Below are 25834 nucleotides of genomic sequence, written 5' to 3'. Positions count from 1 at the left end.
CTTGAGCACGATAGCTTTACCGTCTTACAGTCAAGAATATCATTTCTCCAACATTTTTTTTCCTGGAGTATTGTGCTGGCTATTTTGTGGTGTGTGTGTTTTTGCCTTTTCATATAAATTTTAAAATCCGTTCATCCATACCCGCAAAATAGCTTGCTGGTATTTTAATTGGGACTGCATTAAATCTATACATCATGTTAGGAAGAATTGGTGTCTTAATAATAATGGGTCTTCCAGTTCATGAAGAGAGAACATCTGTCTATTTAGATCCTCTGTGATTTCTTCAGAGTTTGTAGTTTTTGCATATAGATCCTGTACATATTTTATGAATTTGTACCTGCGTTCAATTTTTTAGGCTAATGTAAGTGATATTATGTTCCTAATTTCAAGTTCTAATTGTTCATTGCTGCTATAAAGAAAAGCGACTGACTTTCATATGTTAACCTTGTATCCTGTGACTTTAAGACAATCACTTATTAGTGCCAGGAGGTTTTTTAATTGACTGCTTGGTATTTTCAGATAGGTGATCATGTCATCTGCAAACAAAGACATTTTTATTTCTTCTTTCCCAATCTGTATACATTGTATTTCCTTTTCTTGTCTTATTGCACATGCTAGGACTCCCAGTACAATGTTGGACAGGAGTGGTAAGAGGGGACCTCCTTGCCTTTTTCCCAGTATTAGGGGAAGATGTCCAGTTTCTCAACATTAAGTATCATGTTCATTGTAGGTTTTTGTAGAATTTTATCTAGTTGAGGAAGTGTCCCTCTATTTCTACTTTGCTTAGAGCTTTTATTCTGAATGAGTGATGATTTTGTCAAGTGCTTTTTGTCCCTCAATTGATATGATCATGTTACTTTTTTTTTGCTTTAGCCTGTTAATATGGTGGATTACACTGATTTTCAAATGTTGAACCAGCCTTGCATACCTGGGATAAATCTCACTTGGTCATGGAGTATAATTACTTTTACATATTGTTGGATTGGTTTTGCTAATATTTTGTTAAGAATTTTTGCGTCTGTGTTCATGAGAGATTTTGGTTTGTAATTTTTCCTTTTTATGATGTCTTTATCTGGTTTGGGGATTAGGGTAATGCCGGCCTCATAGAATGGGTTAGAAGTGTTCTCTCGGCTTCTATTTCCTGGAAGGGATAGTAGTGACCTGGCATAATTTCTTCCCTGAGTGTTTGGTAGAATCCAGCAGGGAACCCACCAGGGACTGGTGCTCTCTTTTTGGAAGATTGCTAATTCTTGATCCAATGGCTTTAATACTTCAGGTCTGTTCAGATTATTCCATTTCCCCTGGTGTGGGTGTTAGTAGTTTTTGTCTTTCAAGGCATTGAGAAACTTATTTTATCTCAGTTATCAAATTTGAGGGCATACACTTGTTCTCAGTAATTATTATTTATTTATTATTTCTTTTCTTCTACCTGCTTTAGGCTTAAATTGATCTCCTTTTTCTAGTTTTCTAAGATTAGATTATTGAGTTTGAGTCTTTCTTCTCTTCTAATATGTCCATTCAACGCTGTGCATTTCCCTCCAAGCACTGCTTTCATGGCATCCCACAAACTTTGATAAGTTGTGTTTTCATTTTCATTTAGTTCAAAATCTTTATAAATTTCTCTGGAGACTTCTTCTTGGACCCATGTATTATTTAGAAGTATGTTGTTTAATCTATTTTGGAATTTTCCAACTGTATTTCTCTTATTGATTTCTAATTTAATTCCACTGTGGTATGACAATATATTCTTTATAATTTTTATACTTTTAAATTTGTTAAGATGTGTTTTATGGCCCAGAATATGTCTATTTTGGTGAATGCTCCATGTGACCTTGAGAAGAATGTGTATTCTGCTGCTGTTGGATGAAGTAGTCTGTAGATGTCCATTACATCCAATATTGTTTAGTTTGACTATTTTCTTACTGATTTTCTCCCTGCTGGATCTATCAGTTACTGAAAGAAGAGCATTGAAACCTCCAGCTATAATCGTGGATTTATCTATTGCTTCTTGCAGATCTCTCAGTTTTTGCTTCATGTAATTCAATGCTCTGTTGTAAGGTGCAAACACATTAATATGTCTTCTTGGAGAAATGACCTATTTATCATTATGTAATGTCCCTCTTTACCTCTGATAATTTTCCTTCTTCTGAAGTCTGCTTTGTCTAGTCTAGTAAAGGGTACATCTCCCTTTACATTTTTTCCCAATTATTTTATTGTGCTAAAATACACATAACATAAAATTTACCATCTTAGCCATTTTGTTTTTAAAGATTTTATTATTCCTTTTTCTCCTCAAAGCCGCCTGGTACATAGTTGTATATTTTAGTTGTGGGTCCTTCTAGTTGTGGCATGTGGGACGCTGCCTCAGGGTGGCCTGACGAGCGGTGCCATGTCCACGCCCAGGATCCGAACTGGCGAAACCCCAGGCCACCACAGCAGAGTGCACAAACTTAACCACTGGGCTATGGGGCTGGCCCCACCATCGTAACCATTTATAAGTCTACAGTTCAGTGGTATTAAGTACATTCATATTGTGCAATCATCACCACCATCCACTTCCAGAACTCCTGACATCTTCCCAAACTAAAACTCTATCCCCATTAAACACTAACTCCCCATCCTCCCCCCTCGCCCTGGGTACCCCCATTCTGCTTTCTGTCTCTATGATTCTGACTACTCTAAGTACCTCATATAAGTGGAATCATACAGTATTTGTCTTTTTGTGACTGGCTTGTTTCACTTAACATGAAGTCCTCAAGGTTCATCCACGTTGTAGCATATGTCAGAATTTCCTTCCTTTATTTTTGTGAGGAAGAGTGGCCCTGAGCTAACATCTGTTGCCAGTCGTCCTCTTTTTGCTTGAGGAAGATTGTCGCTGAGTTAACATCTGTGCCAGTTTTCCTATATTTTGTATATGAGACGCCAGCACAGCACAGTTTGATGAGCAGTATGTAGCTTTGCACCTGCGATCTAACCCACGAACCCCAGGCCACAAAAAACAGAGCGCAGGAACTTAACCACTACACCACTAAGCTGGACACTTCTTCCTTGTTTAAGGCTGAATAATATTTCATTGTATTGATGGACCACATTTTGCTTATCCATTCATCCATCAATGGACATTTGGAGTGCTTCCACATTTTAGCTATTGTGAATAACCCTGCTCTCAACATGGGTGTACAAATATCCTTTTAAAACCCTGCTTTCAATTCTTTTGGGTATATACCCAGAAGTGGAATTGCCAGATCATACAGTAATTCTATTTTTAACTTTTTGAGGAATCGCCATACTGTTTTCCACAGCAGCTGTACCATTTCACATTCCCACCAACAGTGCACAAGGGTCCCAATTTCTCCACATCCTCACCAACACTTGTTATTTTCTGGGGTTTTTTTTGTTTTGTTTTTTTGGGTTTTTTTTTGCAGTAGCCATCCTAATGGGTGTGAGGTGGTATCTCATTGTAGTTTTGATTTGCATTTCCCTAATGATTAGTGATATTGAGCATCTTTTCATGCATTTATTGGCCATTCATATATTTTCTCTGGAGAAATGTCCCTTCGAGTCCTTTGTCCATTTTTTCATCTGGTTGTCTGGTTTTTGTTGCTGAGTTTTAAGAGTTCTCTACATATTCTGGATATTAATCCCTTATCACATATATAATTTTCAAATGTTTTCTCCCATTCCATGGGTTGTCTTTCCACTCTGTTGATATTGACCTCTGATGCACAAAAGATTTTGATTTTCAAGAAGTTCAATTTGTCTATTGTTGTTGTTGTTACCTGTGCCTTTGATATCATATCCAAAAAATTATTGCCAAATTCAGTGTCCTGAAGATTTTACCCTATTTTTTCTCCTAAAAGTTTTATGGTTTTAGATCTTAAATTTCAGTACTTGATCCATTTTAAGTTAATTTTTGTATATGGTGTTAATTAAGGATCCAACTTCATTCTTTTGCATGTGGAGACCCAGTTTTCTCAGCACTATTTGTTAAAAAGACCGTCTTTTCCCCATTGAATGGTCTTGGCACCTTTATCAAAAATCATTTGATCATATATATGAGGGTTTATTTCTGGGATCTCTATTATACTCCATTGGTCTAAATGTCTGTCTTTATGCCAGTACCACAGTGTTTTAATTACTGTAGGTTTGTAGCATGTTTTGAAATCAGGAAGTATCAGTCCTCCAGTTTTGTTCTTCTTTTTCAGGATTGTTTTGGCTCTTTGGGTCCCTTGAGAATCCCTATGAATTTTAGAATGAGTTTTCCTATTTCTGAAAAAACATCATTGAGATTTCAATAGGAATTGCACTGAATCTGTATGTCACTTTGGGTAATACTGACATTGTAACAATATTGAGTCTTCCAATCCATCAATTGGATGTATTTCTACCTATGTATGTCTTCTTTGATTTATTTCAGCAATGTTTTACAGTTTTCATTGTTATAATAATACTAGCTTTTATAATTTGTCCATGTGTTTACTTTCACTAAGGTCTTTATTTCTTCATATGGTTTTGTCAACCTAAAAGGCAAATTTTCTAGTTACTTTACCTTGAAACAAGTTTATTTTGGAATAGCCAAAAGATCTGCAATCCAGGATGTGCATGCTATGGCAAATCATAGGCAAATCTGGAAAACAAAGGAGGGGAGCTGCTTTTATAGAGAAAAGGGAAGAATAAGGAGGGCTGTTCTAAAGGAAAGTTTCCATTGGAGGAAGGTAACAGTTCAGGGTGAGAACAGCTTCTCATTAGCTGAGCTGCGGCGTTTCCCATTGGCTGAGCTGCGGCGTTTCCCATTGGCTGAGCTGCGGCGTTTCCCATTGGCTGGGCTGTTGCCTGGCAGGGAGAGGTCTTCCTTCAGCAGTTAAGCGGTCCCACTTCCTGTTTGGTGTAACTGGCCAGTGGGATGGGCCGGAGCCCCCCTGCAGGCCTTCCCTGTCCAGTCCAGTTGGAGTTTGTTTTACTTATTTCCACAGCTTTGAGTTACTGAGTTCCTGAGTTCCTTTCATTTCACCCTGCAGGATACCCTTGAACATTTCTTCCAGGACAGCTCTAGTGTAACAAACTCCCTCAGCTTTTGTTTATCTGTAAATGTCTTAATGTCTCCCTCACTTTTGAAGGACAGTTTTGCCAGATACAGGATTCTTGGTTGACAGTTTTATTTTTCTTTTACCATTTTGAATATGTCAGCCCACTGCCTTCTGGATCCAAAGTTTCTGATGAGAAATCTGCTGATGATCTCATTGGGGGTCCCTTGTACATGGTGACTCACTTCTCTCTCACTGCTTTCCAAATTCTCTTTGCCTTTGGCTTTCAGCAGTGTGATTATAATGTGTCTCAGTTGGGTCTCTTTGAGTTCATCCTACTTGGGGTGGTTCCAGCCATTATTTCCTCAAGTGTTCTGTCTGCTTATCCCTCTGCCCGGGGCAGGGTCTAACCCACCTCCCTCGGGACTGTGTTCTGAGTGGCTCTCATTCTGCTCTTGCACTGCAGCTCTCCTTTCCTCCCAAGAGCAAGGAGTGCAGTCTCCTCTCAGCCAGGCCCCTTAACTTCATTGCTGTGGGGATATTTCCCCAAATTCTTACCATCAGCATCTCCAAAACAGTGGCCTCAGGTCAAGATTCAAATCCAACCCTGCACACCGCAGGTGTGGGCCTTGGGGAGGCAAGTCCAGGAACATTTTCTGGGCCCTGCCCACCACACACACTTTCCCGCCATGTGTCTCACCCAGGGGGACCATGTTCCCTCCAGGAAAGTCAAATCCCAGGAGAAGCCAGGTTTTTAATTCTCTACCTGTTATGTCCTGAGCCCCACCTCCCTCTCCGGTCACCCCTAATTTTTGGATCCCCTTTATACATACTGTCTCAGGGTCCCTTTCCTTATGCACCTCTCATCAGTCCACCCTGACTCAGCAGTCAGAGCCATACTTTGAAAGTTTAGGTTGTGTGACTGGGTGGCCTTCAGGGGCTCCCCTGCAATCTGCTGCCCCTCCTGGCTCTCCCCAGACCACCGCTCTCCCCAGCCATGCTCCCCCACAAAGACCTTTGCACTTGCTGGTCCTTCTGCCAGGAACCTCATCCCCGCATACCCCATGGCTCCTTTGCAGGGAGATCTTCCCTGACCTGAGCACCCCCACCCTGGTCCCCATTCCTTACCCAACCCTGCTGTGTTCCTGTCCACTTACTCCTCTCCTGGGAACAAGCCGGATGGTTTGCTTTCTCTGTTCATGTTCTAGCCCCTCCCCATTAGAAAGTGAATCTAAGAGTTGGGGATTTCTGTCTTTTCTGTTGTCCAGTTGTCCCCCAGACCTAAACGAGGTAATAGATATCATTCCAGCAAATGAATTGCTGACACTTAGGAAACACAGACTATCTGGAAACTCATTGTTCCCAACTCCTCAGACCACATGCATGTACAGACGTACTTCCAGTGGGATTCTAAAATGGCCTTCCAGCACTGGACATTCACGTCTCAATTAAGCACTTTGATTTTCCATTCAGACGTCACCTGGTCCTAGTAGACAGCTGTTTCTGAGACCTACACTCTGAACAGCATTTTTAAGAAACCTAATTAATTTGTACGAAGTGCAGGGGCTCTACCTCACAGCTCTTCTCGAGAAGAAAAGTCTAAAATGAACCAAGACTGGCTCCCACATGGCTTGCAGTTAAGCCTGCTGCCTTCACCTTGTTTCTTCTCTTCCTTGTGCTGTAGGAGAGCCAGTGACTGAGAATTAAGGCAGTTCTCAGGGTAGAGCTCATCCCTGCCCTCCTCCAAAACCGTAGCCACTCTCCAGGGTCCTGAAGACCCCTCAGCAGGGCCCTTCACCCTCAGACACTGCTGCCCCTCCTCAAAAACTATGTTCAGTCCTGATCACCCTCTGCACGAACTCTGGCTCAGGGGTCCTGTCAACCCCTTCCTGAAAGTGTCTCACCACTTTGGTCAGAGGCAATAGAAGCAACAAGAACAATTAGAAACGTTCAGAGTCATATGTGAGTCAGGAAGCAGCAAGGAGGGGCTGGCACGCTTCTCCACCCTGGGCAACACCACCGATTTCCATCACTGAAGTCCCCACTGTGAAGTCACTGGACACAGAGTTAGGAAGAGATGTGCCGTAGAGTAGGTTGTCTCTCCACCGTAAATACCTCAAGAGCTAGGGTAATGGTGAACTGTAGTGGAATAACAAGGAAGCGATGGGTTTGCATATTTATAATCTTTGTTTTAATATAATTTTCTTAATTTTTAAGTTTATATCATTTAACTTTAATGTTCTATTTAACATCTGGCTATGAAAATTCCTGAAGATTCTACAACCAGCTCTCAGGAGCTCACCACCAAATAAGAACCCTGGGAGCCGAAGCCGCCCAGGGTCCACTGCAGTTACCTTTCCTGTCTGCCCCTCGCCCTCCAGTCATCCTGACACCTCCCTCCTGTACTGTGAGCGTAGGATTAGGCCTCATAAGGCCAGCCTCCCCCTTCCAGGGGGCTGTGCAGGCCCGTGTTGTCTGTTTCCAAATGTCTCCGCTTGTTTTTGAGGTCACCAAACGGCCCCTCACCATCAGCCCCAGATTTCACCTTGGAGCATTAAGCCAGAATATACTTAATGAATCCATGGAGGGCAATACTGAAGCTCCCTGGCCAACCACACGCTCCTGGTCACTCAAACAACCATCTGGTGTTTTGCTCACATAACATTGGGTGGCACTGCTGTGCTGTGTGTGCTGATGACAGCCAACACAGGCTCAGGGTCAAGAAGGGGATGCCACTCCCTGGGGAGGGGTCAAAGTCCAGAAGACTCAAAAGGTGAAGCATGACCTGCACCCTGAAAGAGGGTCCGTGCCCAAGATTTTAAAGTTGAGATTTCACATAAGAATCTGGGTTTCCAGCTTCTCTAGAAAGGCTGGGCCCCATCCCCTGACTCTCAAGGCCACTCTCTGAGGGTCCTGGCCTGCTAATCTCCAGTAGGCAACATGAGGGCATCAGCCAGGGTTGGAGCTCTCCTTGGCCTGGAGTAGGAGGCAGGGAAGACTGTCCTGAGAAGATGAGCAACTGAGGGTAGGATCAAAGCAACAGGTGAGAGGGTGTCCAGGGGGCCCTCAGCTGGCACCACAGATACTGCGATTCATAGCAGTCAAGATGGAGACAGCCCAAGGCCCATGTGCAGGGGAGGGAGGAGCAGACTGGAGATTCATGAAGAATCACCCCAAAGGGACACTGGAGAGGCACTGTGTGAAGACACTTAGATGAAGTCCCAGAACACTCCAGGGCCAATGGTAAGAAGAGCCGTTCCAGGAGGGGTCGGGAGGCACTGACTGGGGCAGAGGAACTTCACGGGGCTGGAATGCTCTAAATCCTGACCTAGCAGTGGCTACACACACACATGCTGACGTGAAAAACCATCCAGCCATGTTCCAAAGATGCCTGCACCTTACTCACTGTCTGTGTGGGCAGACTCAACTCAGAAAGTTACAAAGGAAATAGGAAGAAGGGGGAAGGACAGAGCCCTGGTGGGTGGGGGCGTGCTGCCTGGCTTCAGACCATATGGACACCAGCCTAACCTGCTGAGCCCCCACTCCCTTGAGGCCATAACAGGACCTGCCTCAGAGCAGTGTCCAGCACATGGTGATTGGTCTCTGGTCTGATGGGGGCATGGGAGGGCCAGGGGGTGACAGGAGATGCTCTGCTGGGGACAGGGACAGAGGGGACAGGGTGGGGAGTGGAGGAAGTTCTCACCAAGACACTGCGCTGTGAGAACTAAGCCCTTTTCCTCCTCACTCTGTCCCCCTCCTGAAGCATGGCCTTTGGGGATGAAAGTATTCAGATGGCTCAAAAATTAGATGTGCAACCCAGACACTCCTCCCAACCCCCACCGAGCTTCAGCAGGACCAGGGACAGCTGTCCCTGACATCTCTGAGCGCCTGGCCTCCCCCGACCATGGCTTCCCTGACTCTGACATCTCTGATGTGGGTTCTCGTCTGAGCCAGGGCTTTGTCACAGGGAGAGCTCAGGAGGTGTTTGTGGGATGGACACACAGGTGGTTAACACACTCACACACAGATGCACACACATACACACGTACACACTCAGACGCGCTCACACTCACACTCACACATGGGGCTCTTGAGAGCCAGGCACTCTTCTGAGAGCCTGACACTTAATCTTCCAAGCATCCTGAGGGCAGAACATCACTATCCCCATTTTGTAGGTTGGGAGACAGGTCTGCACATTGGCGAAGTTTCCTGGGGTCACAGAGCTGGGGAGAGGCGGATCAGCATCACTACCCACTGTGATAGGGGAAAAGGGTCGAGAGCTCTGTACTGGGCACTTTTATTTCCAGGCCATTAGCAGCTGGGAATTGAGGTGCTTAGCCACCAGCTGACAGATGAAGGAGACGCAGTGTGGTGTGGGTGACCATGTAGTCCCACCCACCCCTGACATGCATGTGCAGACTTCCAAGTGGCAGCTGGCCACAGGACCTGTTGTTCAGTCTTCCTTAGAGCTGCAAATCTCATAGCCTTCCATGAATTCAACAAACGCACATTGAGCACTCTGGTGCTAGGTGCCACTCTGGCCATGGAAAAGCTGCACCTCCTGACATCACAGAGCTTGTGATTAAGTGGGGAAATAATGAGACTGTTCATCGTGAGGTCGGGAACAAAATGAGGCGTTGCAGGAGATCTGGTTTGGCAGGTGTTCAGGGGGAGCCCTCTGGAGATGACTTTAGGCTGAGACTCAAGGATGAGAAAGCCCTGGGATGAGGGCTGTGAAGGCAGAAGACAGAGCTTGTGCAAAGGCCCTGTAGTGAGTCAGCTGAGATCACCTGGGAGTGCGATGGAGAGAGATGGATAGAGAGGGGGCAGGGCCAAGCCACCAATGGGGAGAGGTAGGCATTGGGCTGCCTCATGGTGGAAGGACTCCAGGGCAGGTGGGGTCTCCAGGTCCATCCCTGCCTATGACAGCAACCGGTGGGGGGGGGGGCTTCAGAGGGCTAGTGGGGAGGACAGGAAGGGGGCTGTGTGAGGAAGGATTGGGAGGAGGAGAGGGTTCAACACCTAGCGGGGCTCCTTACAAGCTAGAGACAGAGCATGAGGGCTGGAACACAGTCCAGGCAGGCAGGGAGGAGAGCCCCGCAGAGTTAGTCTGAGCCTAGCCAGAAGCCCTGGACAGCAGCCCGGTGCTGGCTGGGGGTCGATGCCACAGGCAGTGTCTGGCCAGGGCTTCATGGAGCATGTCAATGAATCATCACCTTGCTTTGGCGAGACCACAAAAGGACCTGATATCCACAAAACAAGGAATTCCTATTCTCAGACCCCACTTCTCACAGGCTGATTATGGAGGGCTGGCTGGCCAGACCTTTGCCTCTCAAGTTCATGGCAATTGATTCCAATTTTCATTCATCCACGTGTCAACTTAAAAACAAATTCCCCTGTTATTTTATCCACAGATGAGTTTATTCGGGAATAGCAAAAACAATTGCAGTTCAGGATGTGCGTGCTCTGGTGAACCACAGGCAAATCCAGGGAACAAAGGAGGGAGCTGCTTTTATACAGAAAAAGGGGGAGAGAGAGGGGCTGTTCTAAAGGAAGGTCCATTGGGAGAAAGTAACAGTTCAGGGCGGCAGCACATTCTCATTGACTGGGCTGCACATTTCTCATTGGCCCGGCTGTGGCATCTCTGATTGGCTGGGCCACAGTGTCTCTGATTGGCTGACCTGCAGTGTTTCTCATTGGCTGAGCTGCTGTGTTTCTCATTGGCTGAGCTGCTGTGTTTCTCATTGGCTGAGCTGCAGGGTCTCTCATTGGCTGAGCTGTGGCGTTTCCCGTTGGCTGGCTGTCGCCAGGCAGGGAGAGAAATCTTCCTTCAGCAGTGAAGTGGTGGTACTTCCTGTTTGGTGTAAATGACCACATGCAATGGGCCAGAGCCCCACTGCAGGCCTTCACAGTCCAGTCCAGTTAGTGTTTCTTTATTTATTTCCACATACTCATTCACCTGCTAGCTCAGCATGAGGCCAGCACCAGGCAGTGAGTGGTGCGATTGTGGCAAAGCCTGGAGGCCTTACCTCCCAGAAGGTTTCTGGGGCCCCTGGGTAGTTCTGTGCTGCGATGAAACCCTGGGTGACAGCACTGTATCGAGACACTGTTGGAGAGGCATCATCCATCAGTGTCCCTGTGGGGCTCTGTGGTCAGACGCATGTGTGCTTGTGTGTGTATCAGGTGTGACAGATCCCACCCAGGTGCTGCTGCAGTCAGACAGGTGTGTGTGTGTGTGTGTGTGTGTGTGGCCATGGGTCCACAGGTATGCCCCACCCCCAGGTGCTGCTGTGGTCGGCCAACAAAGTGTTTGAGGAGCTGACAGACATCGAGAGGCAGTTCCACAAGGCTTTCTACACCGTGCGGGCCTATCTAAACTGCGACCGATATTCAGTGGGCCTCCTGGACATGACCAAGGAGAAGGTGAGGCCTCAGCTCCCGCCAGCCCCTAGCCAGCCTCGTCCTGCTTCAGCACTGACCCGCTGCCTCGCTCCTTTCTCTTCTCTGCCCAGGAATTCTTCGACGTGTGGCCTGTGCTTATGGGAGAAGCCCAGCCATACTCAGGCCCACGCACGCCCGATGGCCGTGTAAGTCATGGTAGCGGGGGACAGGCCCAGCCCACACACCTCAGTTTCCCTGGCTCCAGCTCCAGGGTGGGAAGGGGCCTGTCCCAGCCCAACCCCAGGTGGGATGGGGAGGGTGAGGGGAAGTGTGTAGGGAGGCAGGACAGAGAGCTGTCTGACCGCTCCTGAGGGCAGGCCCCTCCCCCTGACTCCAGCCCTGCCTGGCTCTGTCACGGGGGGCCTGGACTAGTCTCTTGACAAGGGCCGTCAGCCTGGTTGTCATGACAGCTTCTGGTCTGACGGGCTGATCCTCCTGCTACCCCATCCTTAAATCATTGTAACATCTCCCCAAATGGGGCCACTTGTATGTGTGTGTGTGCATGTGTGCACACATGTGTGCACCTCAGAGAGGCAGTGTGAACAGAGGGTAAAAGCATGGGCAGACACTTCTGCCACTTATTGTGCATCCAACCTGGGGCACGCTGCATAGCCTCGCCACACCTCCGTCTCCCCGCCTGTCAAACGGGGGTGATAACAAGGGCCTCCACGCAGGGCACAGTGAGGATCAGTGGGCTCTGTGAGCCAAGTGTGCGGAGGAGTCCCTGCACAAGGGTAGCTGTGACCATGCCTTGCCATGGTTCCAGGAGTGAGTGTGTGGCTGTGTGGCTGTGTCACAGCTGCACAGGCCTGGGTAGGCTGTGTGTGTGTGTATGAAGGGGTATGAGGCCCCATTTGTGTGTGGGCTGGAGTGGGACACAAATGTAATGAGGACACAGATGAGAGGAAAGACACATAAGCCAGTGTGTGGTGTGTGTCCCACGAGTGTCTGTGATGGTCTGTGTGTTTACAGGTGTGCATGTGTGTGGCTGTGTATAGCTGTGTGGGTGGGTGTGGTGTGTGCGTGTGCATGTGTGTGGCTGTGTATAGCTGTGTAGGTGGGTGTGGGGTGTGTGTGTACACGTGTGTGTGGCTGTGTGGGTGCATGTGGCGTGTGCGTGTGCACATGTGTGTGTGTGTCCGGGGCAAGGCATCTGGGTGGCTCCTCTCATCTCTCAGGGAGGTTCCCCTGGTGACTGCTGTGGTCTGTTTCTCAGGAAATCCTCTTCTACAAAGTCATTGACTACATCCTCCACGGCAAGGAAGACATCAAGGTCATCCCGTAAGTGCCAGAGTTTCATGAGAAGCATCGCTTAAGGGCAGGACCACCCCAGACCCAGGCTGGGTCAGCTCCAGGGACCAGTCACAGTGGATCGGTGGCTCCTGGCACAGTCCCTCGCATGGTGCTCCCTGCACTGTGGGTCGCGGCAGAACAGGATGGGGAGGGAGGCTGACTCGCTCATCTAGGAGAAAATGAGTTGGTGGGTGAGGAGGGAGGTGACAGCCTGAGGCACCATGGACATGTGGGGCAGGAGATTAGGCGAGTTGTCCAGGTGGCCTTGTCAGCAGCAACTGACCTTTGATGCCCTTGGGGTCCCATCTTGGCTCATCCTGCCAGCCCAGGAAGGTGGAGCCGGCGGAAGGGAGGCCCAACACTGCATATCCAGTGGGGCAGGACAGGAGGGCACAGCCAGTTCAGTGGGATTCACAGCCCAGTGGGGGGCAGGGCAGGACTCCAACTTAGGGAGACAGGGTAAAGGCAGCCGGCCATTCCCAGACCTAGAGTCACATGGCCATGTGACCCCATGACCCCACCCCACAGGTCCCAGGCAGGGTCTGGGATCTAAGTGCTAGGCCTGGACATAGGTCAGGGCCAGGCCCACAGGGCAGGTGACCAGTACTGGGCCCCCGAGGCTGGGATGGAGCATGTGGCTTCCAGTAGGGAAAAGGGGCTCCTCCAGGATGAGGGGCCTCAGCATGGACAGAAGAGGGGGAATGAGGCAGCTCAGATGCCCCAAAATTCAGCCCCCAACCCTCCTGAGTCCTCACCAGCTTCCCACGACCCACTCACTACCTTCCCCCGCCCCACCCCACAATCTCCATCATCCCTCTATCACCTGGATCCAGAGCAGGAAATGTTAACACACACCTGCCGAAACCTACATGCACACACCCACCTCGCGGAGCCTCTGCGCCACCTGACCCCTGCTTCTCTCTCCAGCACACCCCCGGCTGATCACTGGGCCCTGGCCAGTGGCCTTCCGACCTACGTGGCAGAAAGTGGCTTTGTGAGTCCCCACAGCCCTGCCCTCTATCCCTTGCACTGGCCCTTCCCACCAGCCTGTGCGCTGCCCCACTTTGCCCACTTAGAGGCCCATAGGGTGGGACAGTCTTGCTGAGAATCATATTGTCCATTCAGTTGCTTCAGGTGAAGTCGTTTTTCTGATCGTTTTTCAGATCTGTAACATCATGAATGCCCCCGCCGACGAGACATTCAAATTTCAGGTATCTGTCCACTCATTAGCAGAAAGAGTACTTACGTAGGAAGGAAGATGCTGTGGTTCGGAAACAATGGGCTAAATTCGTTTTTGCTTCTTAAGAAACAGCCTCAAAATGTCGGTGGCTAACAACAACAGACATGCAGCTCACCCACTCAGGTCTGCGGGTTTCCTGGGCAGGCTGGGCTCCAGCAAGGGTTCAGTCTGCTCCTCGTGTCCTCATGGGGACGCAGGACCAGGGCAGGCTCTTTTCTGGAGGAGGCCAAGGGTCAAGTGGACTGGTGGAAATGGGCTTTGTCTCTAAGGGGCTCCTCCAGGAACTTGCCAGTGTCCATACTCCACTGGCCAGGTGTCGGTGGGACGGGTGAGAGGACTGGCCACGTGATTTGGGGCCCCGAGGAATGGGAGTGCAAGACCCCTTGTTCGACAGTCACTAAGAACTTTAAGAGTATGGCAGCAGAGCGTTCAGATAGCGTGGGGGCTTCCGAGGGAGGGACCCTCTGTGACCCCAGCACTCACACTTCGAAGCCACCCTGCTGGGAAAATATCTTCCGCCTCCTCTAGTGGGAGAGGTCACAACAAAAACCCCAGTCGTGGAGTTCTCGTGCCAGGGGCAGTGCACAGATAGGAGCACTGACCTGGTCCCCGCAGCTCGAGGGCAGAAGAAATGAGGTTCACGCCCACTGGGAGTCAAGCCCGGGCCAGGGCCCCACCCAGAGCAGTGGTCATCTCTGGACACCTCTCCCTGCAGGAAGGACCTCTGGATGACTCTGGGTGGGTCATCAAGAACGTCCTCTCCATGCCCATCGTCAACAAAAAGGAGGAGATTGTGGGGGTTGCAACGTTTTACAACAGGAAAGATGGGAAGCCCTTCGATGAGCAGGATGAAGTCCTCATGGAGGTAAACACTCGTCACAGGTGCAACTCAAGGTGACACCTGTGTGATGGTGCAGGACCTACCCATATAGGGTCCCTCCCTACCGCCTGCCATAGCCCCCTGACCCAGCATGAGGCCCAAAGAGAGTGGGGAAAAGGAAGAGCTGTGAGGTCCCATTCATGGAAGCCAGGGGCTCCCCGGTGGGCACCACAGAGACCCCATTAGAAGCACTCACTGCCCTGGAGTGGCACAGTGGGGGAGCTGCACACAGGATGCAGAGCCAGGCACACGAGGTGCTCGTCAGGGTGGGTGACACATGGCTCCGTCCGCAGTCCCTCACACAATTCCTGGGCTGGTCAGTGCTGAACACCGACACCTACGACAAGATGAACAAGCTGGAGAACCGCAAGGACATCGCCCAGGACATGGTTCTGTACCACGTGAGATGCGACAAGGACGAGATCCAGTCGATCCTGGTACAGCTCTGCCCGGTGGGGAGGCAGGACAGCTGGGAGTCAGGGCCCAGCCTCGTCCTGGGGCCCCACACGCTCTGCCCGGCCTGGGGTCCTTTCCTCAGCCATGAGCAGGGGTGGTCAGAGCCTTCCCGGTCATGCTGTGTGAGGGCTCAACCAGCCATCCATGTGGAGACTCAGGATGTGCCAAAGGCAGAGACGCGCAGGGAATGCGAGCACCCCACGCGCAATGTCCCTTCTCTCTGCAACTGCTAGGCCAGGCTTCCCAGGCAATCATCCTTCTTCTGTGCCAGATGTCACCTTGTCCCCCACACGAGGGGTGTAGGTGACGATGTCTCTTTGTCTCAACACAAGGGGCATAGGTGACGCTGTCACCTTGTCGCCACATGGGGGTGTAGGTGATGCTGTCACCTGGTCCCCCACATGAGGGGTGTAGGTGACGCTGTCACCTTGTCCCAACATGAGGGGTATAGGTTACGCTGTCACCTTGCCCCCCACACGAGGAGCCTAAGTGACAGTGTCTCATTGTCCCAACACGCGGGGTGAAGGTGACGCTGTCACTCTGTCTCATAACACTTTTTCTGTCCTAGCCAACAAGAGAACTCCTGGGGAAGGAGCCTGCTGACTGTGAGGAGGACGAGCTGGGGAAAATCTTGGTCAGAATCAGACTCCCACCCCTCAGGTGGAGACTGGAAGGGCTGAGGGTGACAGAGATATCTCTACTCCCAGGAGACAGGAGTGTGTTTGAGCACGCAGTTTCGTCTTGTGATGTTTGGTGCTGTCTGTGTACCCATGTGCCTGTATCCATGTGTGTGTGTGTGTGTGTGTCATGTGTGTGTGTGCCTGTTTCTGTGTGTCATGTCATGTGTGCACCTGTGTCGTGTGTGATCCTGTGTTCATGTGTGACTGCCGTGTGTGTGTCCATACGTGTCTGTGTCACATGTGTCGTGTGTGTCCTGTGTGCCTGTGTATCGTTTCGTGTGACTCTGCGTATTCACGTCCTTGTGTATCTTTGGTTGTGCCTGAGTATCTTTTTATGTGCATATTTTTGTGTTTGTTTCCCTGGCGACATCATTGTGTCTGCCCAGCTAGGCAAGTTCTTGTTGTTGGGCCACAGGTGGGAGGAGAGGGGAGGGAGGGGGCTGAGCCAGCAGGGATGTGTGTGTCCCGGGCTACAGGCCAGAGCGACTGGAAGGGCAATGTCACCAGACACCTGGGGCGTCTGAGGCTGGACAGAGGGTTCTAGGAGGAGAAGAGACGAGGGACAAGCGGAGATTTGATGGGCCTGCCTCCCTCAGCCCCACAATCCCTCCCACAGAAAGAAGTGCTGCCAGGGCCCACCAAGTTTGACATCTATGAGTTCCACTTCTCCGATCTGGAGTGCACAGAGCTGGAGCTGGTCAAATGCGGCATCCAGATGTACTACGAGCTGGGTGTGGTCCGGAAGTTCCAGATCCCCCAGGAGGTGGGATGGGGACTGGCCAGGGGTCCTAGATCCCCCAAAAGGTGGGAGAGATGTGGTCAGGGGTCCAGGTCCCACAGGAAGTTTGGGGGCAGGCATGTTCATTACAGAATGGACAGTGAAGGCAGGTAAAGTACACACACGCGCATGCCTAGAATAAAAGACGGGATGGATGGATGAATGGAAAGTGATAAACAGGAGTTCCAGGTAACTCGATCATTAAGCACATCTCTGGGCGTGGGGTGGAGGAGACAGAAGCCTCCCGTCACCTGTGCAGAAAGCACGCGGCATCCTCTATGTCTGAACACAGAGCCCCTCAGAGGTGGTCCCAGGGAGGAGGAGATGGCCTGCCCAGCTCTGCCGCTTCCCTGAGGTTTTCCGTTTCTGCCCTGCTTCCACCTCCACACGCCTCCCCACCACCCAGTGAGGGAACGAGTTTCCTCAGGCACCCCTGAGAACAGGTGCAGCAGGCTGGCATTTTAAAAAGAAATTTTACTAAGTACTTAAGGAAAACACAAAAGTAAAAAATATATTAAAAAATTAACAGAATAAAAAATATTTCCAAATAATTTCTGGCCCTAAAAATCACAATAGAAACAATAAGACGACCCACTTGGCCCACATTCTGTCGTCCAGAGATAACTGCCCTGCAGAAAAAGGCTCACCCTCTCCTGCCTGCCCCTGGGCCTCTGGACCTTCAGCCACCATCTTATTTCTCCATCACAGTGCCAGGTGCCCACACATCACGCCCCATTCAAATATCCATGCCTGAAACAGACTTTTTCTTCTAAAATATACCAGACCCCTTGCCTGGGGTCCTCTTCCCAATTTTGGGCTGGGTGATAGGTTGGAGGCCCCGGACGCCCCATGAATGCTGGATCAGTTCTCAGCTTCAGCTCCAGCCCCTCAGGCGGCCTGCCACCCCTTGTCCATCCAGCAGATGCCTGACGAGGCACAGCCCACCCAGGAAGGCAGTCAGGGCAGCGTGGTCACAGGGACACGGAGAGTCAGTGGGCCTAGGGGACCAGATGAGCAGGGCTTTCACACCAGCAATCAGCCTGCGGACACGCTGGTGGGCCTCAGCCCAGTGCTGAGAGCCTGTGTTTCTCCCGGCCTCTCTCAGGTCCTGGTGCGGTTCTTGTTCTCCGTGAGCAAAGGGTACCGGAGAATCACCTACCACAACTGGCGCCACGGCTTCAATGTGGCCCAGACAATGTTCACGTTGCTCATGGTGCGTGGACAGGGGAGGGAGCAGAGCACCCAGAAGCCGGGTGGTCCCCACGGGCAGGGAGCAGAGCACGCAGGAGCCCGGGCACTAGAGGCACCCGCTCTGACCAGGGCTGTGAGGACCCTCCTGGTTCCCAGGGCAGCGTCACAGGCCCCTACCTCCACGGAGGAGGTAGGGCCCTTCAAGGGCAGAGGCTGGAGGAGGCCTCTCCCACCGGCACCCACCCCCAGGCTAGAGGAGCCAGAGGGCCTGGGCTGGCAGAGGCAGCTGGGTCAGGCCCAGCTCCCCAGGCCCCCGCGTGCCCCGCCCCGGAGCGGGGAAGGGGCGGGCAGGGCGCTGGCCGGGCTGCAGGACGTAGATGCCCGTCTCCGCAGACCGGCAAGCTGAAGAGCTACTACACGGACCTGGAGGCCCTCGCCATGGTGACGGCCGGGCTGTGCCACGACATCGACCACCGCGGCACCAACAACCTGTACCAGATGAAGTAGGGCGCCTGGGGCCCCGCCCGCGTCCCGTCCCGGGGGGCCAAGGGCTCACCCCGCAGCGAGCCGGGCAGCGGTCGGCCTCCGAGGGGCTGCGGCGCGGCCTCCTCCCTGCGGGGGTGGGCGCGGGGGCCCCTCGGCTTCTGACTGCCGCTGTTTTTGCTAAACCTCCGAAACAGGTCCCAGAATCCCTTGGCCAAGCTCCACGGCTCCTCGATTCTGGAGCGGCATCACCTGGAGTTCGGGAAGTTCCTGCTCTCGGAGGAGGTTCGGGCGTTCCCGGCCAACGGACCACGACCGGCGCCCCCCCCCGCCCCCCCCGCGGCGTCCCAGGCGCATAAGGCGGGGCTCGGATGCGGGGCGGGGGTGTGGGGGGAGGTGGAGCTCGGTCCGAGGCCGGCGGGGGAGGCGGGCGAGCGGCATTGGGGGAGGGGGGGGGGGTGTGGGGCCCCTGGGCCGCGTACCCCTGACCCGTGGGTGGAAGCCAGCCGACCCCCGCGGGGGAGGGGACGGCCTGGGGCGCCCCTGCGACAGCAGCCCCTCCCGCAGACCCTGAACATCTACCAGAACCTGAACCGGCGGCAGCACGAGCACGTGATCCACCTCATGGACATCGCCATCATTGCCACGGACCTGGCGCTCTACTTCAAGTGGGTGCTGCTGTCCGCCCGCCCCACGGGGACCCCAGGAGGCCGGTCGCAGCCGGCTGGGGGGCGGTCTCTGAGAAGACCGTGGAGACCTCAGGAGGCCGGACAGGAGCCCACTTTGGGGGATGCTCCAGGCCGACCCACTCCCTCCCTGCAGCCCCACTAGGCTGGGACTCCCTGTGTCATCCTCTCCTGGGAGGGTGTAGGGTTAGGATCCAGGAGGACGCGTAGGAGCGGGTCCTGCGTGGAGTGAGGGGCTGGGGGTCAACTCTCTCCCCTTGTTCCTGGGGTTCAGGAAAAGGACAATGTTCCAGAAGATTGTGGACGAGTCTAAGAATTATGAGGACAGGAAGAGCTGGGTGGAGTACCTGTCCCTGGAGACGACCCGGAAGGAGATAGTCATGTAAGCAGTGGGAGCGACAGGAGGGGTCTCTGTCCCTTGGTGGCTGGTTAATCCTGCAAACCTATCCCAACGGGACTAGGGGACCCCAGGGTCCCCGAATGCTCCAGAACAAAAAGAGCTCATCTCTTAACGGCTTTGTTGCCACAAAGCAAATGCTCCATCTTCCTTGCTCCTCTTTGTCAGGGGAGACAGTGCAGGATTCAGGATCAGACAGGCCATTTCCTTAGTTTGTGGACTTTGGCAGTAATTCACTCACTTTCTGAGCCTCCGTTCCTTCCTCTGTGAAGTGGAGCCTTAGAGCCATGTCCTCCCCAGGATGGCCCCAGAGACCCAATAAGGGAAGACATGTGTATCACCAGCATGTAGAAGTCACCCACAGAGACTGTTGACTTTAGTTTGTGGCTGCAAGGGGAGGTGGGTGTGAGGGGAGCTGGAGTGGTGTGCACAGGAAGACCATCCACTGCTGGGAGGACACAGGGGCTTGGGCCTGTGCCCCCCCAGTCACCCAGCCTCTGGGGGAGGAGAGCGCAGGGGTGGCAGGAGGCCTGCCTGGGCGTGCCTGGAGCTTCCTCTGCCCACAGGGCCATGATGATGACAGCGTGTGACCTGTCTGCCATCACCAAGCCCTGGGAAGTCCAGAGCAAGGTCAGAAGTCCCATGGGGCCCCGCCCTCTTGTCACTGCCTCGTGGGACTGCATCTAGGGGGACCTGAAATGGGGGGACAGACCCGTTGGTTTGCAAGTGGTGCTGAGGGCTGCCACGCTGCTCTGGGACTGGGCTGGCAGCCACCACAGTAGGAGGTGCTGCTGGGCGTCAGGCTCAGCCTGAATAGTGGGGGGCCCCAGAGGGTCTGGGTGGAGGGGGCCAAGGGCGTGGAGCCTCCTAGTGGGTTTTCAGGACAATTTCTGACGCAGCGCTGAACTCCGCAGGATGACTGCCTCTGTGTGCCCCCTAGGTCGCTCTGCTGGTGGCAGCTGAGTTCTGGGAGCAAGGTGACTTGGAAAGGACAGTTCTGGATCAGCAACCCATTGTGAGTATTGCTTCCAGAATCTTCCACCCCCACCATAGTCCTTGAGAGCCTCAGTCCTGGCTCGGTGCAGACAGAGGACCCTTGGAGGTTCTGGGGTCCTGGGGCCTTAGTCTCACTTTGTGGGATCATGTGACATGAACCGAGTGTAAATTTAGGTGGCTGAGGGTCTGGGTAGAGTTGTGATGCTCATGCAGAGGTTGGAAAGTTATTACGGAAACTGGCAGAACCAGGCTGTGGCTCATAACCAAGAGCCTCCGTGGGCCCAGGCAGCTCCATAGTGAACCCCATTTGGGCCATGAGCTGCTCCGGAAAGCCCAGGGCAGAGCAGGTCTGGCCCATGGGGAGAGTGCAAGGCCAGAGAAAGCCAGTGACTGGAGTCTGGGGGCCCACAGCATGGTAGATGGACAATGCTGGGGGTCTTCAGTTCAGCAATGTGGGGTCAGAATCCCAAGGGGCCAAGGACAGCATAGGTTGTCCAGCAACATGTGGAAGAGGGAGAGCCTGTGTCACAGTCAACATGTAACTGAACGAGGAATTGAGAAGACTTTGGGACTAGATGCAGGTGCAGGAAATGGTCCCTGGCCAACTAGCAAAGTATTTTGAGGGAAAGACAGGAAGCCTGTTTGTCCCCTCTGGGCCAGGCCTCTAGGGTCCTGCATGGCTCACCCTCACCACACCAAGCTCCAGAGGGTGGGTCACTGGAAGAAGAAACTGACAGGAAGTAGCTGGGGGTCTGGATCTGTGGATACCAAGGACAGCTCCTCTGAGCCCACCTAGGGTTTGCCCCACAGGGAGCGGTGTGCTGGGTCTGTGAGCACCATGGATAGCTCCCAGGGAGCGGGAGGAAAGGATTCCCAGAGCTCCAGCAGGGGCTGACCTGGCCTGAGCCCGGGGCTCCCTAGAGCAGCTCCCCGGGAGCCCAGGAGACATGGGACAAGCCAGGACCATGGACACTGACCGGGCTGCCCCAGAATCAGGCCCGATGGCTTGGAGAGGCACGGGGCGTCCTGGATTTCCTGTTCCAATGGCCAGCGTGTATCAAGGCAGATTAGGTCCCAGGGCCAGGGCCCCACCCTCATCCCAGGGCTGCTGCTCAGTTTGTGTCCATGGATAAGCTCATCTAGCTGGGCTAGGACTGAGGGGTGCTGGGGACTCAGAGGAGCTGTTGGGCACACCTGCCAGCCAGCGCCTCACCGTGTCTCTGCTCCCCCCGTAAGCCGATGATGGACCGGAACAAGGCAGCCGAGCTCCCCAAACTGCAGGTCGGCTTCATCGACTTCGTGTGCACGTTCGTGTACAAGGTGAACAGGGTTCGAAGGAGGAGGGGCTGGTGTGGGCCAGCCGATCACCACGCGCTGTTCTGGCCCCCATTCTCCTCACATCTGCACTTAAAATCTGAAACCCTCAGTGTCACCCCGGAGGACTCCCCTCCCACCCCTACCCTCACCAGCTGCTTTCCCACCAGGCTCTCTGCCTCTAGGAATGTCCTCCCCTCACCTTGAGGTCTCAGCTCAAACGTCCCTTCCCCAAACTGACGTCGGTTTATCTGCGGGTGCATTTGCTCGGAGTCTGTGAGCTCTGGGAGGACGGAGATGGGTCCATCTGTCACAGCTGGGTATGCCTCGCCCAGCAAACACGTGTTGCACAGCTGACAAGTGACCATGGGACACAGTGCTGAGGACACGGGGCAGGTGCTGTGAGGTCACAGCTTGGGACTGGCCAGTGAGCGAGGGGGGTCTGACAGCAGGGCCCCACCCAGTGCCACCCAACACGTCCATGGTCTCCACTCCATCTGGTTGCAGGGCCTGTGGGGCCAGACCCCACACTCTGAGGAGGAGGTTGACCAGTTCTGAGGAAAGTCATTCCCAACTGGCCATCCCACTCCCCACTTGGCCCCTGAGGCCACCCATGCTTCCCTTTACTGAAGCACCAGCTCCCTTTTCCGCCTCCACCGCGGGGCTGCAGGTGCTGGGGAAGAAGACAGCACCAAGATGTACGTTCCAGCCCTGAAGGTCACAGGTGCAGCCCCAGTGTGGGGCTCCCCACCACTGCCTTCCCCGACGGCATCCACATGATCCACAGCCGGTGTGTGTGCATGTGTGAGCATGACATGTGCGCCATGATGCATGCTGTGTGTATGCGAGACGGGAGAAGGAGCTGCAGGACCCGCAGGTGCACCGAGCATTCCCACCCCTCTGCCGGGGACTCCCCTTCTGTGGTTATTTTCACTCTATTCTTGGGATCTTCACCCAAGGCCATCTGTATCATAAGCATTCACACCCCACAGCTCCCCGTTCTAACTTCAAGAGCACAAGCTCGAGCCACTCTCCCTCTTCAGAGCTTTACTGGGAAAGTGGCATCTCAGTGGCCCTCCCTCCCTCCTCCTGCATGGGCGGGCCACTTCATGGGTACTCCCCTCGGGTGAGGGAGGCGGGGCGTGGGGAAGCCTGGTCCCAACCTGCCCAGGGGCAGTGGGAGGTGTGCCCGACTTGATTCCCTTTCCAGGAGTTTTCCCGTTTCCACGAGGAGATCCTGCCCATGTTTGACCGACTGCAGAACAACAGGAAGGAGTGGAAGGCCCTGGCTGATGAGTATGAGGCGAAACTGAAGGCCCTGGAGGAGAAGCAGGAGGAGAGGACAGGGGCCAAAAAAGGTCTGGGCTCCGCTCCTGCCACGGCCCATGGGGGCAGGGGCTGGCCCTTGGCTAATCCCCAAGTCAGCGTGTGAGGAGACAGAATTGAGCAGCAGGGTCAGATCTGGAGCAGAGGCAGGTTTCCAGCAGGCCTGGGGTTGGCCCCCTCAGATTCCTCACTGAGGAGGCAGGTGGGAAGGCCCCTCCCACAGAACCAGCCCTGCTAATTCATCCTAGCTAACTAGCCGGACTAAAAGGATTTCCTCTTGTTCCTAGCCAGGCACTCATTTTCTCTGAGAAAATAACACATCAAGTGTTACTTGTTTTATGCAGGGGAGGAAAGGCCAGGTGGAACATCATGGACTCTTAACAGCTCTTTTGTTCCACCATCAAGCATCAGTTCCCTCCTAAGTAACTCAGAAAATCTACCTATACTTCCGTGCCACCCTCAGAAACAAACAGCAGGCCTAAAAAAAAAGGAAAGGAAGTGAGCTGAGAGAGGAGCCAAGTGTGCATGCCCCCTTCCCTGTGCTGTCAGAGCTTTTGTTTCCTGCGCCTTGTATTTCCTGTGCTTGGTCCCCTCAGCTTGGGGACTTTTGTTGTTGCCCGCTCCAGGTCCCCACTGTGGGGAGGAAACCAAGGTAAACAGGACGGTTTCAGGTTGAGGGAGGCCAGGACTGAAAGTGTCACCAGGGCTAAGATAAGAAAGGCTGAGCCCGGCTAATCGGCTTAGGCTGACCGCAGACCCGCGCTCTGCCCTCCTCCTCAGGGCTGGTAGAGGACGCGGAGCGGAGTGCAGGAGCGGGGCTGGTGTGCACACAGTTCTCGCTTACCCTCGTGTCTTCTCTTGCAGCAGGCACGGAGATCTGCAACGGTGGCCCAGCGCCCAAGTCTTCCACCTGCAGCATCCTGTGAGCCAGTCACTGGGGTCCGATGGCTTCAGCCCCATGCCTGCAGGATTGTGCCTCTATAGGTTTGGTACAAGAGCTTAGGAAGCCCGAGAAAATGACTGAAGACAATTCTGAACATTTTGAACCTTTTTAAGGTTTGTTTTTATAAACTAAAGCCAACCATCAATAACTTGCACAGTGTAGCCTACCTTACACTCATCCACCTTTTGGATACATAGTAACACCACCGAGAGATCTCTAAAGGGCCTGTGAACTGTGTCTGAAAGCACTGGGTGGGACATTCACAACTGCACATGTGTTTATGTGTATATGAGTAGAGAGATGGATACACAGATGCTGCTTCCCATCTGGTTTAGGAAAAAACTTATGACCAGAAGTTTAGAATAAAATAAAAAGAAAACAAGTTGCCCTTTTTTTACATGGCACAAATTACGGGGGCAGGCACATCATATGTGACCCATCGGAAAGTCTTGCCAGAAAGAGCAAGGCTGTGAGTAGAGCCTCGACCTGACTTGACTGATCGGTGCAGAAATGATCTGTAGCAAGTGCTCCACGTGGAGTTGCTCTGAACTGCACGGACAGACCCAGAGGCTGGCGTGGGCCTTCCTGCAAACACCTGTGTTCTACCCCAGTCCTCCTTTACAACTGAGCTTTCCCTTACAGCAGCAAGCACATGCCTCCAATGACTTAATGTTTGCGAGCTGGGAAGATAGGCAGTCAGGCCCAAACCGGGTACTAATCATCTGGTTGAAATTAAGGACTTTTAACAGGTAACATGAGCTCCAGAACATTTGTTCCTGACACTGGACGACACTTAATCCCATGGGAAACTTCCCAGCTGCACGTTTAGGCCAGTGGTTGTAAGACCAATTGGGATGCAGCTCAGGCCCTCGCCCAGAACTCCTGGCGATGGGGGGGCACTGCACGGCCATTGCTCACAGGAAGGAGTTTAGTTTCCATCTCAGCAGTCAGTGACACCTGGTGACAAGGGCTTGTGACAGGGGCAGGGGCTCCTCCAGGTTCCCAGAGGGGCTCGGCGCCAGCCACCTCCCCTCAACTGGATGCCACCACCTCAGGAGGCCGGGTGGGCTCCCCCAAACCTCGCCTGAACCACAAACAGGGCTCTGAAGTGCTTTTGCTGCTTCTGCTTTTCACACTTGCAAATGAACTCATTTTACCAATGAACTGGGACTCAAAGCCCAGGAAATCTGCTCAAGGCCTATAGCTGGGAAAGAGCAACAGTCCAACACCAGGCCTCAGGGGTCAAAGGGGCATGGCCAGCAGGCGCAGAACAGCCTGTCTGCTCAGGCATCTCAGATGCAAACCCCCTGAGCAGCTTATGCAACAGCCACACTGGTCCTCAAGAGGCCACATCCCCTCCCTGGGGTCAAGGGGAGGATTCATGAAGGGGATGGACATCCAGGTTCCAACTGTAAGGGCACCCAGCCACCTCCACCCCTCAACACTTGCACTGCCTGCTCCCTGCAGTGCTCATCCAGGGGTCTGGGCTGTGGCTCAGAGAAGACCGAGCAGCACCCATGTCGCCCGGGCCAGCTGTGTCTGTTACAAACTGCAACCTTTAGGGCTCCTCACCGGGATACCCCAGACAACAGGCGACAGAGTTTCTGTGCTTTTGCCCTGTTTGTGTGCTGCATCCTGGGTCTGTAATGGGTGAGCAGTTCTTCTGAAACCCCCCTCCCCATCTCCACCCCACCGAAACTGAGGAG

At 52.8% G+C, this 25834-nt stretch overlaps 1 protein-coding gene across 4 annotated transcripts in view; it reads left to right on the top strand.

Annotated features, from left to right (window-relative positions):
• PDE6B (phosphodiesterase 6B) overlaps positions 1 to 25751 on the top strand; it is a 35198-nt gene extending 9447 nt beyond the window's left edge. The window contains exons 4-22 of one of the 4 annotated variants that reach the window (XM_014832197.3): positions 11307 to 11447; positions 11537 to 11611; positions 12682 to 12746; positions 13686 to 13752; positions 13922 to 13969; positions 14714 to 14863; positions 15172 to 15315; positions 15903 to 15968; positions 16631 to 16777; positions 17898 to 18005; positions 18377 to 18486; positions 18664 to 18751; positions 19034 to 19134; positions 19427 to 19534; positions 20116 to 20179; positions 20490 to 20564; positions 21782 to 21865; positions 23070 to 23217; positions 24053 to 25751. In XM_014832197.3, the coding sequence (XP_014687683.2) occupies positions 11307 to 11447; positions 11537 to 11611; positions 12682 to 12746; positions 13686 to 13752; positions 13922 to 13969; positions 14714 to 14863; positions 15172 to 15315; positions 15903 to 15968; positions 16631 to 16777; positions 17898 to 18005; positions 18377 to 18486; positions 18664 to 18751; positions 19034 to 19134; positions 19427 to 19534; positions 20116 to 20179; positions 20490 to 20564; positions 21782 to 21865; positions 23070 to 23217; positions 24053 to 24111 (1848 nt within the window). In that variant the 3' untranslated portion in view covers positions 24112 to 25751. Of the gene's footprint in view, positions 1 to 11306; positions 11448 to 11536; positions 11612 to 12681; positions 12747 to 13685; positions 13753 to 13921; positions 13970 to 14713; positions 14864 to 15171; positions 15316 to 15902; positions 15969 to 16630; positions 16778 to 17897; positions 18006 to 18376; positions 18487 to 18663; positions 18752 to 19033; positions 19135 to 19426; positions 19535 to 20115; positions 20180 to 20489; positions 20565 to 21781; positions 21866 to 23069; positions 23218 to 24049 lie in introns of those variants that run through there. The other 3 variants (XM_014832196.3, XM_070506435.1, XM_070506436.1) reach the window with 3 other exon arrangements.
• Positions 25752 to 25834: the final 83 nt, after the last annotated feature.

Source organism: Equus asinus, chromosome 3 (genome assembly GCF_041296235.1).
Source record: "Equus asinus isolate D_3611 breed Donkey chromosome 3, EquAss-T2T_v2, whole genome shotgun sequence".
In the NCBI taxonomy this organism is placed as follows: domain Eukaryota; kingdom Metazoa; phylum Chordata; class Mammalia; order Perissodactyla; family Equidae; genus Equus; species Equus asinus.
Note: the sequence above shows the minus strand (reverse complement) of the source record. Positions and strands in the feature narration are given on the sequence as shown.